The sequence below is a fragment of the Leucopleurus acutus genome (assembly GCF_964270905.1).
Source record: "Leucopleurus acutus genome assembly, chromosome: X".
Lineage (NCBI taxonomy): Eukaryota > Metazoa > Chordata > Mammalia > Artiodactyla > Delphinidae > Leucopleurus > Leucopleurus acutus.
Window position 1 is genome coordinate 8,422,845 of NC_139148.1, and position 14,592 is coordinate 8,437,436.

General features: G+C 42.2%; 1 protein-coding gene across 2 annotated transcripts in view; it reads right to left on the reverse strand.

Moving 5' to 3' along the window:
- The window catches only part of ARHGAP6 (Rho GTPase activating protein 6), a gene marked incomplete at both ends in the record, with an annotated part of 483,993 nt that overhangs the window by 45,490 nt on the left and 423,911 nt on the right, over window positions 1-14,592 (reverse strand). For both annotated transcript variants that reach the window (XM_082864811.1, XM_082864812.1), the window contains 3 exons: window positions 55-250; window positions 2,479-2,735; window positions 9,363-9,434. In XM_082864811.1, the coding sequence (XP_082720937.1) occupies window positions 55-250; window positions 2,479-2,735; window positions 9,363-9,434 (525 nt within the window). The remainder of the gene's footprint in view (window positions 1-54; window positions 251-2,478; window positions 2,736-9,362; window positions 9,435-14,592) is intronic.

Sequence of the window (14,592 nt, forward strand, 5' to 3'; positions counted from 1 at the left end):
CCTGAATACATGAAAGTCTTCAGTACTTGACTGCTGACAAACACGTTTGCTTACCATGTTTTTCTAGATGTTGACAGCAGCTGTCCACCAGCCTGGGGACCTGTCTGTAAATGGGATTCAGACTGAGTTTCTTATCTCTGGCTTTTTCTTTTTTGCTTTGAGCTTCGGCAGGCAAGGAGAGCTGTAACGCTTCTAGCAGTCGAGACTGATTGTCGTCAAGATCGGTGATAGAATCCACTGACATTGCACCCTGCAAATTATACACAGACATGAACACAGAGTGCACATGGAGAAAATAAAAACTGCTTCCCCCAATGCCATCCAATAAATCCTTTTGCCCACGACCACTAATCACACTCGAAATAATACTGTTTAATTGTGCGGTGTGTATTTTCAAAGGAAAAAAGGTTAGGAAATCTCCACAGCATAGGGTAAGGTAATGACAGTTACAATTTCAACAATAGACAACTTCTTCCAAATGGAAGACAAGAGATGGCAAACATACAATTAAAATATTTTGACCCAACCACTTCATTCCTTGAAACAAGAAAAAAATCACATACTTGACGAATGAGGTAAAGTCAGAGAACTCTTGTGAAAAAAAAATAATAATTCAACTCTCGAAAGTAGATTTTAAAATAGGAGGATTCCATAAACAGTGTTAGTTTAGTTTTCCCCAAGACGTGACACAATGAACTTTATTAGGGGAATAGTCCCAGGAGACAGCTGTAGGGAAGTAGGGAAATGAGAAAGGGAAGTGAATGCAGCTAATGAAGGGGGCATCGCCAAGCCTGTGACAAGCCTGTGGGCCGCTGGAGCCCAACTGCCCTGGGGACCTGGGAGACCGTGTAGACCATGCACCCCAGAGCTATTCCTGCTAAGGAGTAAGGGAGTTGCGGGTATTTATACCACGAGTCTCAAGAGTCATTGATTAAAGACAACTTCTGGTGGGGTAGGGAGGTGACATTAACGCCTTGCTACTCGCAGCCCGTCGTCTCTATGGGTGGGCGCCCCTGGCCATCAGAGAAAGCCCCCAGCCAAGAGATGAGGTAATGACAGGTGGAAGGAGGGCTGGCACTCTAGGAATGGTAAAAGGCTGAGGGTAAGGGTGCAGGGCACCACTCATGCCTGTATGGCCACCCACCCTTTGATGAAGCATAGAGGAAGAAGTTGGCTGCTAGCAAGGCCTGGCCAGAGGGGAGGGCATTTGGGACGCCCATTGCCTGGGCTCTAGATTCTCAGAAAGCTCATATGTGGCATTCTGGTGTCATTGCCACATAGGCTTATATAAACAGTCTGAGAGACTGTGCCAGGATTGGAAGAACAATTCTCTTGTCTGTAAGGTAGAGAAAGTGATGGGGGTCTGAATATGCCAACTTAGCTTTACACACAGTGAATCCCTGAAAACAGTGGTGGGTGGCTCAGGTGCCCCTGAGTCTTGGAGAGGTTCTAAATGTTGGAGGCTGATTGAGAACTGCGGATTTTAACTGGGAAGTGCCTCAGGTTTTTGGGTTTTTTTTGCGGTACGCGGGCCTCTCACTGTTGCGGCCTCTCCCGTTGCGGAGCACAGGCTCCGGACGCGCAGGCTCAGCGGCCATGGCTCACGGGCCCAGCCGCTTCGCGGCATGTGGGATCCTCCCGGACCGGGGCACGAACCCGCGTCCCCTGCATCGGCAGGCGGACTCTCAACCACTGTGCCACCAGGGAAGCCCGTGCCTCAGGTTTTAACTAGGGCAGTAGTCAATGGCTGGAGGTGGCAAAGATTTGGGGCTTCAGGTGAAAGGCAAAGGAGAGATCTCCCAGCGACCTAGGAAGTTTCAGAGATGCTTATCACCTGACTCAGCTAATCACCAACCAATTTGCCTGGAAACTCAGCTTTCCTGGATTGAAATTTGAAATGCCAAATAATAGCACACTGCCTGGAACATAGTACTCACTTAATAAATGGTACCATATTATTACAGTATTGATTTGAAAGAGGACATGTGTGTGTGTGTGTGTGTGTGTTTCTACAGTTACGTTTGACAAAAAAGCCATGTTCCGTTGGTAGAAAAAAATCTCATTGCTTATGAAGACCAGCAGCAAGTTCACTCGGCCACGCATAGTTCTTGGATGAGATGAAGAGATTAACAAAGACACCTGGCCCTGCCCTCAAGCCTCAAAGTCTCATGGGAAATTCTGGTACCACAACAGAAGGTTACACTAGAGTAGGATCAGTGGTGATGTTGTAGAATGTTCTGGATATCACGGGTAAGCAAGGAGAGGCACCCAATATCTTTGAAAGAGGTCAGGGAAAGGCTGTGAGGGGTGTGTCAGGTGCCTTGGGGCCGGTGCAAATTCTCCCTGAATGGGGTTGTTGACAGATACCTGGACACAAACTGCATTTCCAGTTTTCACATGAGCCAAGACTCAGAGAATAACCTTAGAACTCTTCCGTTGTCCTGACATCGGGGTCAGAGCAAACACTGGTCAACTCACCCTCCTCCTGGCCCGAGGAGCCGGCTCCGGGGTACTGGGGGACGTTGACTCATTTGGTGTTTCCGAGGTGGAGCTGAGAGATGAGTTACTGCTTGAGAGTTCTTTGTTTTGTCTTTTATTTCCAAATGGGAGGAGGGAAGCCACAAAATCGGAGGCATCCTTCTGCTCGCCCCTCTGTGAGTCCTGCTTGAGTTTATAGGCCCGGTCGTTTGCGATGACTTGGGATAAGGGCATTCCAAACGCCTGTGGGATGAACTCTGGAATCAAAAACCAAACATTCACTTTCAGAGAAAGACTGCACCAGGGGAGACTCTCAGTCACGTTGCAGATCAAAGGGCAGACAAATTCCAACGACTGTTTTCTGAAGAACTGATTCATCCATCAATATACGGAGGTGACTGTTGAGTTTGTCAGAGTGGCTGAAGTTTCTATCTCAATACAGAAAGCTAGGATGTATAAAGAGCATGGGTTTTAAAAATCTAAGCCTCGAGTTTTTCTCGACGTATCTCAAGTATGTTTAAAGGAAATAACTTTATAGAGAAGGGTGACATTTTGTGATAGGATGAACATAATACTTCATCCTCGTGAGTAAACGGTTTTACAAGATGTGTCTTTGATTGATGTCTCAAGAGCCCCCAAATCTTACAAGGCCTGAGAAGACTCTGTGCGTACACATTCATTCAACTGTCACTTACTAATACCTACTGTGTGCCGTGTCAAGGTATGCAGTGAGGAGTACAAAGCTTACAGAAGGTCCAGTCCTCGCTCTTGAAGGGTTCAGAGCGTGGGGTGAGGTGGGGACTGGAGAATCAGATACGTAAATAATTGCAGTTGTGTCTATCATCTGTGTAAGAGAGAGATGCCAAAACTTACTGAAATTCAGGTAAGTGGCTACACTCTGAGGTTCCCAGTCAAAGAGCTTCCAACATGTGAAATGACAACTCAAGAGACAGAGGAGCAGCTTGGGAATAAGTCTGTTCTTTTTTTCTTTGTGTTCTTTGTTCCCACATGCTGCCTCCAATTGCTGGGTTAGGGCTGTCACGCTCATGATCTATACTCAAGCCATTCTCCAGGCCACATGCAGAAGTGGATCCTCACCACTAAATATTCGGTGAAGAGCCCAGAATATAATTTATTAAATCCTCTAGTAAGGACAATTTGGGGGAAGGAGCATAATGCAGAAACCTACGGCTTTATTTGGAGATGTATACACAATTGCATTCTGCATCTCTAGAGTAAATCCACTTGTATACACGTACACTGTAAGCACGCTGATCCTTAGGGCCACACATTTTATTCGTAATATTTTAAATTCATGCTGAAAAGCATCAATAATTATATTAAATGCATTATTTCTTTGAGACTAAAAATTACATCTCCTAGCAGCAGAAAACTGGAGTCTAGCCTCTCCCTTGTTTTTATAACCCTTATGAATAAAACCAGAATGAGCAAGGGAAAACAACTCTAAGGTTGGAAATGCTAACATTACATCAGGTGGAAAGAGGCTCTGAAAGGTTTTCCTCTTTGATCCACGACAGCATTTTGAACATCCCGGGGCTAATGGTCAAGTCTGCATTAAAAGCAGAAATGGCACTTGAGGGCTTCCCTGGTGGCGCGGTGGTCGAGAGTCCGCCTGCCGATGCAGGGGACGCGGGTTCGTGCCCCGGTCCGGGAAGATCCCACATGCCGCGGAGCGGCTGGGCCCGTGAGCCATGGCCGCTGAGCCTGCGCGTCCGGAGCCTGTGCTCCGCAACGGGAGAGGCCACAGCAGTGAGAGGCCCGCGTACCGCAAAAAAAAAAAAAAAAGAAAAAGAAATGGCACTTGAAAAGCCTGAACCTCTTGTTCTATCAAAACATGCAATTCATTTTGAAGTGAAAAATCAAAACTTCAGCATTTCGGGATTTTTCAGAGGATGCTTATCATCCTCTATAAGTTTGTGAACTAGTCGGCATACGTTAATGCAGAAAACAATTCAGGCATTTGTTTTGAGGGATCAATGTGGACAGTGTAGCAAGATCCAATACTCACTACTGATAAAAGGTCATTTCCACTACTAGCAAAATTAGAAACCAAAGGGGACACCTCAGGGTTTATTGTGTAAATCAGTGCTATCTTGTCTATGGGAATAATCAAATAGTCTTCCTTCAAAAAGCTTGGGGCAAATCTAGGAACATGCGTATGGCAAGGCTGATAGCTACTTGGAATATATACAAACTGTTGGTGGGTAATGATAGCAGGAAGGACACTGATAAATGTATCAAGTGACCTGTGTCTGCTCAAGCAGGCATACTCATAGCACGGATTTAATGTGACATGAGGACTATTGATTCCTCTCCTAGACATTTTTTCCACATAAAGGAAACCAACCAGACTCGGCTAGAGATCTCTAATATCCCTGGAAAAAAGAAGCAAGATGGTTTCCTTTGGTATCTGTCATTTTTAATATCTAGAAGTCTGCCGCTCTACTTGTAAACTGGAATAACTGAATAGAAATTAAACAGATGGAATACATGAAGTCATTCTCCCCAAATGACTCTTCTATTTCTTTTCTTATTTCTGCTTTTCTCTAACAGGCTTTCTTTCCTGGCTGAGTTTATTTATTCTTTCAGTGGTAGTGTTTTGATCTCGTCTCTTTAGTTTCGCATTGCTTTCTCCAGAGAACTCTCTCACAAGCTTCAGAAAGGAGACAGATCTCTCTATGCTCTAAACTTGTGTCACAGTGTCTAGGCCCTGGAAAATTCTAGGCAGGGTTCCTTGAATATGATTGCTTCTCAAAATATGGGTATTGTGAAACTGAGGACTCGGCCCAAGGCTGTTGAGCAAAACCCTCCTTTCTGTGTAAATAAAGTGTTGGGCACACATGCTTATCTGTGGGTTCAAAGCTCTTCTGTTGGGGAGGAGAAGGGAACCTACAGACTCTGTGTTGATAGCAGCTAATAAATTTGATAATGGGTTTTTCAAACCATAAAAATATTACCCAAGACTCAGTGTTCTGGGCCCAGGGACTGTGTGTATCGTGTTCTAATCTACAGTGTGTGTTTACTAAGGAGACTGCATCCCCTGCTGTCCTCATTGGTAGAGACTGTCTCTGCTCCCTCCCCATGACCCTCAGGGCCAGGAGGTGGTGCGCTGGTCGCTCAGCTGTGCTTCAGCTTCCAGATCCTCTCCCTCCTGCTGTGTGGCAGAAACCTGGGGCCACTGCAAGCTCCCCTGCCCCCACGCTCACTGCTATCTTCTATCATCACCGTCAGAACCCCCGTCTACCATCATCCCGGGAGACGTGGATGTCTACCCAAATGACCCATCTGATTCTCTGTCCTCACATCTCCTTGACTTTCTCCTCTCCTCTCACTTTTTCCTGCAAGCTACCTTTTTCACCAACTCCCTCGGTCCCATCCTGGACCTATCCTCAGCAGAAGTGATTTGGCCCCTGGAATCAGGCTTCCTTCCTCCACCGTGGTCTCACCCTCCCACCCCAAGCTCATGTCTTACACTGCAGTGTGGCAATCCATTTAAAGACACCATTAAGCCACCCCATCCTTAATTCACTTTGATGGCGTCTCAGTGCTCTTAGCATGCAGACCGGAAGTTGTGCTGCGGCCCACAGTCCTGTGCGAGGTGGCCCCTCCTATTCCTCCCTGGAATCACACTCCCCCTGTTTCTCTCATCTCCAGTAACAGCACTCAATACATTTTCTTTGAGAATTTCTAAAGAGTGATAATTGATACTTGATGTTTCTACTGTTATTTAACATGGCACAAAATAAAGTTGTATCAACTATTCCTACGTAGTGCTACTTCACAACTCACATATATTAACCCATTTAGACAGTGAGGAACAATAAAACATGGCATGATATAATTTCGGCACAAAGAAAGGTGCTAGACCTGAACTATCACCAGAGTTTATGTTGATAAACACTTCATCATCTGAAACTATCCTGCAGACAGGGGACCTAGCTCTCAGACTTAGGCCACAGTAAAACCTATTTCCCTTGTGCTCTGATTAGGAACCGCAATAATTGGCACAAAGTAGCCATTTTAAAACCTTTCCCCAAGAGTGATTCTTTCTGACACAAGAAAGAAATATTCTGAAGTTCTGAAAGTTTAAAAAATACTTTTTGGATGCCAAGTAATTTAACTAAGAGAAATGAAGAACCTTGGAACTATTCTGTATGAAAATATGTTTTCTGAACCAGCATCAATCCTGAATTACTTTCTGTATGGAAATCAAAAGTCATATGGGCACTGCTTAAGTGGCAGGAGGGACACAGAAGTGTCACATGATCTGCTGTATATTATGTTAAGGCAATTAAATAAAACACAGGCCATGATTCATTCTGATTGAATCAATTAATATAGCAGCACATCAAACACTTAATGAATCGCTTTATTGGGAGAGCGACTCGATTCTAAAAAGCTGCTCCTATTTATTTTTAGATGACCCAACCCAAGAAGTCATCTAGAATTTCCTGTTTTCCTTCTTTTACTCTTGGATTCAAATGATTGTCATTTTTCACATGTGCAGCTGTTATGAACCCCAATGCTAATATTCCAACGGAAGAGAACGATGTGAAATGATCACAACCATGCGAGACCTGCACACTGCCTCATCACACCCCGGTTCCCAAGACATCCACGTAATGGATGCGTGGACACACACAGGACTTTATGTTCAGAGAAGAGGCCATGTAATTAAGTTTCACTTAAGCCTAGGACGTCACCTTTTTAACTATCAAAGCTATATTTTAAAAATACCTCTTTTGCCATAACTCCTGGTATTTTTCTCCTTAGTTGGATGGGTGATGTGTTTTTTCTTTGGAACCACCAGGACCTGCCTTCCTTTTCCCAGCCAGCACCCCTGTGCAACCCTACAGAACACTGCCAAGTTTTCACTGAGCCTATACAATACATAAATATGATTTGGTCTAAAATGTGTAATAGTCCAGTGCATAGTGGTTGATTACTTCCCCTGGCCCTTCCTGCCCTACCCTCACTTCCTGCTGTTTTCTTACATAAGCGAGCACACATACATCTCCCTCCGTTGAGGGAATTCAAACATCTGCAAAAAATGTTCATTGTGCTTAGTTTAGCCGGAACGGGCACTTCTGAAGAATCACCTCGAGTCTACATCGTGAGTGTTCAGATCCTAGTACCATTATCTTGATCCTAGAATAAACAACTTTAAAGATAACACATTGCTGCTATCAGTCTGAACGATCCCTTTAATAACTCTATAAACACTGAGAATTCTCACGAATCCTCTAATCTCACGAGATAAAGATGGTCCGTGGCAGGAACAGACTGAGTAAAAACTCTAGTTTAATAAAGCTACGCTGGCTACTAACGTTCCTTTAAAAAATAAGGGTAAGAACACATGAACCAATTAAACACAATACAGTTTATCAGACAAGGATAGGTATCTGGACAAGAGTTAATGTCTTTTGCATTCATTATGCCAGCAGTAGACTCTCCTGTGGTAGAAGGTGCCCTGGGGAGTATACTGGTTAGTATGGACCAGAGTTCTCTTCTTAGAAGGTGCACATTAGTAGTTTATAACATTACTCATGCTCAGCTCCCCTACAGACCAACGGGATCAGATTTTCTGGGGTGGGGGTCTGGGCACTGGAATGTTTAAAGGTTTCAAAAATTATCCTGCTATGTAGTCAGGGGTAGGGATCACTGCCATTTTCATGTCCTTTTCTTCAGTTTGAGGTAAACATTTGAAATGTCTGGAGATATTTTGGTTGGGGGCGGTGCTACTGGCATCTAGTGGTAGAGACCAGGGATGCTATTAAATATCTCAGACAATGTACAGGACAGCCTCCACGAAAAATAATTATCCAGTCTAAAATGTCAGTAGTCCCAAGGTTGAGAAATCATGCTCTAAGGGAAGTAAAACATTGGCGTTCCGTTCTTTAGAATTCTTTAATCTCTTTTTAGTCCAAGAACCAGATGTCATGACCCTTTAGGCACAGTTCAAGATATGGGTGTAGGGTCTCGGATCAACGGTGTGTCTCGGTCTTGTCTAATACTTATCACAAAGCATTTATTTTTATACCTTCAGTTTCATTGCCTTTCATTACTTTTCAAGCAGAAATTCGATCATTAGATAAAAGAACTCCAAGGTGAGATATATGGCTTTCCTGACTCTACACTCATTCCCTATGTCATATAAAATGGAAATACATTCACATGACCACACCATTCAGCAGTCATTTCATATGAAACCATAGAAACAAGCCACAGAAAGATGTACTGGGTTAATGAGGCCCAGGTGTCCATTATGCAGGCTCAATGAATATTAGTTAAAAATGACCACAAATACCTCTGAAAGAGTGGCTAAGCTATCAGTTTCCTAAATAGATACAGAAGGGGACAGTATGAAGAGAGTCAACAATTCCCAAAACTGTACACAGGGCAAAAAAAGAAGCGTGCTGTGATCTAACATTACAATGCTGAGAATGTCCCATCTTCAGTAGCCACGAGGGTGAGACTGTTTCTTTCCAGTAGTCACGGTGGCGGAATCCAAACTCCTTCTCATTCAACTAGCCCTGCCTAACTATCTGGATTTGCCAGACAGCTGGTTAGCGTTAGGGATGCTATCCATGGCTGCTCAACCTGGTTTTCCTTATGCATTGCTGATTGGCTAGCATCATAATTGGAACCACAAGCTTGGCAGAAATCGCTTTTTGCTCAAACCAGTTGAACTCATCAGTTCAGTGCAGGGCCACTCCAACAGCCTTCAATGACATTCCATCGTAGAAATCCAGTTTACATAATAGAGCTGAACCGCATAACTCAATGCAATTCAAAAACCCCACCAAATTCAACCATCAGGCTCCACGGGAGCTGCATTTGCTTTAGTTCATTCTGTCCTTTACCTCTGTCTTTGTTTTTCTCCTTCCCTAGTGAATCCAGTTTCTTTCTCAAAGATTTCTTTCGCTTTTGTCCATCTGTAAATATTAAAAGAATGAAAAGTTGTAAAAACAAGCATATAACTGACATTTTACATTATGAATAACTACATCTGAGCAAAAGCGTGACTTCTCACTTTACTCAGAATTTGGCATTTTAAACAGAGTAATGGCCCTGAAAATACGTGAAAATCCTTGACTTGGGTTGCACACACAACCAGAATCTTGGTGTATGCCCTTGAATTGTGTTTCAATCACGGGAAGTACAGGAAACTTACCTCCTTCAGAAGTCATTTAGTTTTGACACTCAGATATGTTTGCTTTTTCTCTTATATGAGTTTCTTCCTATTCTTCATGTTCACGCAAACCAATGTTATCTCGAATAAAATCTCCATGAGAGGGGAGCCAACAATACATACAGCTTTGATATTCATGAGCTAGCAGAGTGTAACTGGATAAGGAAATGAATTCGGGGTCCACAGAACTCAAATCTAATTATTGCTGCACCATTTACTCATTATGTGACTTGGCACAAGTCTCAGGGTCCTCATCTGTAAAATGGGAATTTCGTGGAGCTGTTGTGAGAATTAAACAAAACAATGCATATAAAGTGTTTAATGGGGAGCCTGACACATTCCATAAATTCAGATCTACTTTCTTTTGGGGGGTTTCATAGTATTCCATAGTATGCCTCTACCATAATTTAATTAACCATCCCCCCCCCCCCCCACTGATGGACATTTGGGTTGTTTCTAATTTTTTACTAGAATAAGTAAGGCATTTATCCTCTTAGCATCTTGCACTTGCAACAAATGTACTTAACTGGTTAACTCACCAAATGATATAGATACCCCTCATATCAGTAACCAGCTGCAAATGAATTCCTAGGATATCATCGTAAAATATTGGCAGCCATCATTGCAAGGATGTGTTTTGGAATAACGCAGCTGTCAACTTAATGTGTGGGAAGCACAGATCGGGAACCCACACCGCTACCAATCAGGAGAAATGCAGCCCATGCTGCAAGGAACCTTATGTGTAAACGGGGGATTAAGAATTGTCTTTTTTCATAAGATATACTTAAAAGTGTAGTAAAGAAAGAGACTCAGCCCGATAAAACTTAAAGGCAAGACTCTGATTATCAGGAAAAGACAGACTAAGCATTCTTCAACAGAAATGAGGGTTCCTGGGATCCTCATGGGGCTACAGATGTTCCCAACGCCTCCTCTCTGAATTTTTGGAGGCAAAAGACATCACAACATAATCAACAGGCACACTCAATCCCTCCTTCCTTTCACAAAGCAAAGCGATATTTTTAACGTGATTCTCCTCCCATGAAATGGAAATCGTTCATAAGAGTCTTCACTCTTGCAGTCGTGAGATTTGTATAGATGAAAATTATGTAAATCCGTTGTGATGTGGCAAAGAGCCGTCAGTCTCTTACATCATGTGTACGTTCTTATCTTCAGTGTCTAAACGATGATCTCACCATAGGGCCTTACGTGGCTTGTTACATACAGACAGACATTAAACATACTAACTGCACAAGATTCTAATCTGTTCTTCAGATAGGACTGACAGGTATTTTACTTTGTAATACTTTGTTCATCACTAGTTCATATAAACAAATATATTTGACTATAACAAGATCATATTTCTTCAAAAAATTCTATCATTCCTTCATTTTAATATTTAGTTGACGCAGAAGAATAACTAAACCATATATTAAAGCTTAAGTGCGGTGGGGGAGACCATCGAGACGGTGGAGGAGTAAGATGTGGAGATCAGCTTCCTCCCCACAAATACATCAGAAATACATCTACATGGAACAACTCCTACAGAACACCGACTGAACGCTGGCAGAAGACCTCAGACTTCCCAAAAGGCAAGAAACTCCCCACGTACCTGGCCGTGTGGCTGACAGGGCCTTGGGGCTCCAGGCAGGTGTCAGGCCTGAGCCTCTGAGGTGGGAGAGCCGAGTTCAGGACCGGTCTCAGCCACCAGAGACCTCCCGGCTCCACATAATATCAAATGGCGAAAGCTCTCCCAGAGATCTCCATCTCAACACTAAGACCCAGCTCCACTCAACGACCAGCAAGCTCCAGTGCTGGACACCCCATGCCAAACAACTAGCAAGACAGGAGCACAACACCACCCATTAGCAGAGAGGCTGCCTAAAATCATAATAAGGTCACAGACACCTCAAAACACACCACTGGACACAGTCCTGCCCACCAGAAACCATAAAACAGGCACTACTCCCCTCCACCAGGAAGCCTACACAACCCACTGAACCAGCCTTAGCCACTGTGGGGCGGACACCAAAAACAACGGGAACTATGAACCTGCAGCCTGTGAAAAGGAGACCCCAAACACAGTAAGATAAGCAAGATGAGAAGACAGAGAAACACACAGCAGATGAAGGAGCAAGGTAAAAACCCATCAGACCAAACAAATGAAGAGGAAATAGGCAGTCTACCTGAAAAAGAATTCAGAGTAATGATTGTAAAGATGATACAAAATCTTGGAAATAGAATGGAGAAAATACAAGAAACATTTAACAAGGACCTAGAAGAACTAAAGAGCAAACAATGATGAACAACACAATAAATGAAATTTAAAATTCTCTAGAAGGAATCAATAGCAGAATAACTGAGGCAGAAGAACGTATAAGAGACCTGGAAGATAAAACAGTGGAAATAACTACCACAGAGCAGAATAAAGAAAAAAGAATGAAAAGAATTGAGGACAGTCTCAGAGACCTCTGGGATGACATTAAACATACCAACATTCAAATTATAGGGGCCCCAGAAGAAGAACAGAAAAAGAAAGGGACTGAGAAAATATTTGAAGAGATTATAGGTGAAAACTTCCCTAATATGGGAAAGGAAATAATCAAGTCCAGGAAGCACAGAGAGTCGCACACAGGATAAATCCAAGGAGAAACACGCCAAGACACATATTAATCAAACTATAAGAAACTAAATACAAAGAAAAAATATTAGAAGCAGCAAGGGAAAAACAACAAATAACAGACAAGGGAATCCCCATAATGTTAACAACTGATCTTTCAGCAGAAACTTTGCAAGCCAGAAGGGAATGGCAGGACATATTTAAAGTGATGAAAGGGAAAAATCTACAACCAAGACTACTCTACCCAGCAAGGATCGCATTCAGATTTGGTGGAGAAATTAAAACCTTTACAGACAAGCAAAAGCTAAGAGAATTCAGCACCACCAAACCAGCTTTACAACAAATGCTAAAGGAACTTCTCTAGGCAGGAAACACAAGAGAAGGAAAAGACCTGCAAAAACAAACCCCAAACAATTAAGAAAATGGTAATAGGAACATACATATTGATAACTACATTAAATACAAATGGATTAAATGCTCCAACCAAAAGACACAGACTGGCTGAATGGATACAAAAACAAGACCCGTATGTACGCTGTCTATACAAGACCCACTTCAGACCTAGGAACACATACAGACTGAAAGTGAGGGGATGGAAAAAGATATTCCATGCAAATGGAAATCAAAAGAAAGCTGGAGTAGCAATTCTCATAACAGACAAAATAGACTTTAAAATAAAGACTATTACAAGAGACAAAGAAGGACACCACATAATGATCAAGGGATCAATCCAAGAAGAAGATATAACAATTGTAAATATTTATGCACCCAACATAGGAGCACCTCAATACATAAGGCAAATGCTAACAGCCATAAAAGGGGAAATCGACAGTAACACAATCATAGTAGGGGACTTTAACACCCCATTTTCACCAATGGACAGGTCATCCAAAATGAAAATAAGGAAACACAAGCTTTAAATGATACATTAAACAAGATGAACTTAATTGATATTTATGGGACATTCCATCCCAAAACAACAGAATACACTTTCTTCTCAAGTGCTCATGGAACATTCTCCAGGATAGATCATATCTTGGGTCACAAATCAAGCCTTGGTAAATTCAAGAAAATTGAAATAGTATCAAGTATCTTTTCCGACCACAAAGTTATGAGACTAGATATCAATTACAGGAAAAAATCTGTGAAAAATACAAACACATGGAAGCTAAACAATACACTACTAAATAACCACGAGCTCACTGAAGAAATCAAAGAGGAAATCAAAAAATACCTAGAAACAAATGACAATGAAGACACGACGACCCAAAACCTATGGGTTGAAGCAAAAGTAGTTCTAAGAGGGAAGTTTATAGCAATACAATCTTACCTCAAGAAACAAGAAACATCTCAAATAAACAACCTAACCTTACACCTAAAGCAACTAGAGAAAGAAGAACAAAAAACTCCCAAAGTTAGCGGAAGGAAAGAAATCATAAAGAGCAGATCAGAAATAAATGAAAAAGAAATGAAGGAAACAATAGCAAAGATCAATAAAACTAAAAGCTGATTCTTTGAGAAGATAAACAAAATTGATAAACCATTAGCCAGACTCATCAAGAAAAAAAGGGAGAAGACTCAAATCAATAGAATTAGAAATGAAAAAGGAGAAGTAAGAACTGACACTGCAGAAATACAAAGGATCATGAGGGATTACTACAAGCAACTCTATGACAATAAAATGGACAACCTGGAAGAAATGGACAAATTCTTTGAAAAGCACAACCTTCCGAGACTGAACCAAGAAGAAATAGAAAATATAAACAGACCAATCACAAGCACAGAAATTGAGACTGTGATTAAAAATCTTCCAACAAACAAAAGCCCAGGACCAGATGGCTTCACAGGCGAATTCTATCAAACATCTAGAGAAGAGCTAACACCTATCCTTCTCAAACTCTTCCAAAATATAGCAGAGGGAGCAACACTCCCAAACTCATTCTACGAGGCCACCATCACCCTGATACCAAAACCAGACAAAGATGCCACAAAGAAAGAAAACCACAGGCCAATATCACTGATGAACACAGATGCAAAAATCCTCAACAAAATACTAGCAAACAGAATCCAACAGCACATTAAAAGGATCATACACCATGATCAAGTGGGGTTTATACCAGGAATGCAAGGATTCTTCAATATATGCAAATCAATCAACGTGATACAGCATGTTAACAAATTGAAGAAGAAAAACCATATGATCATGTCAATAGATGCAGAGAAAGCTTTGGACAAAATTCAACACCCATTTATGATAAAAACCCTCCAGAAAGTAGGCACATAC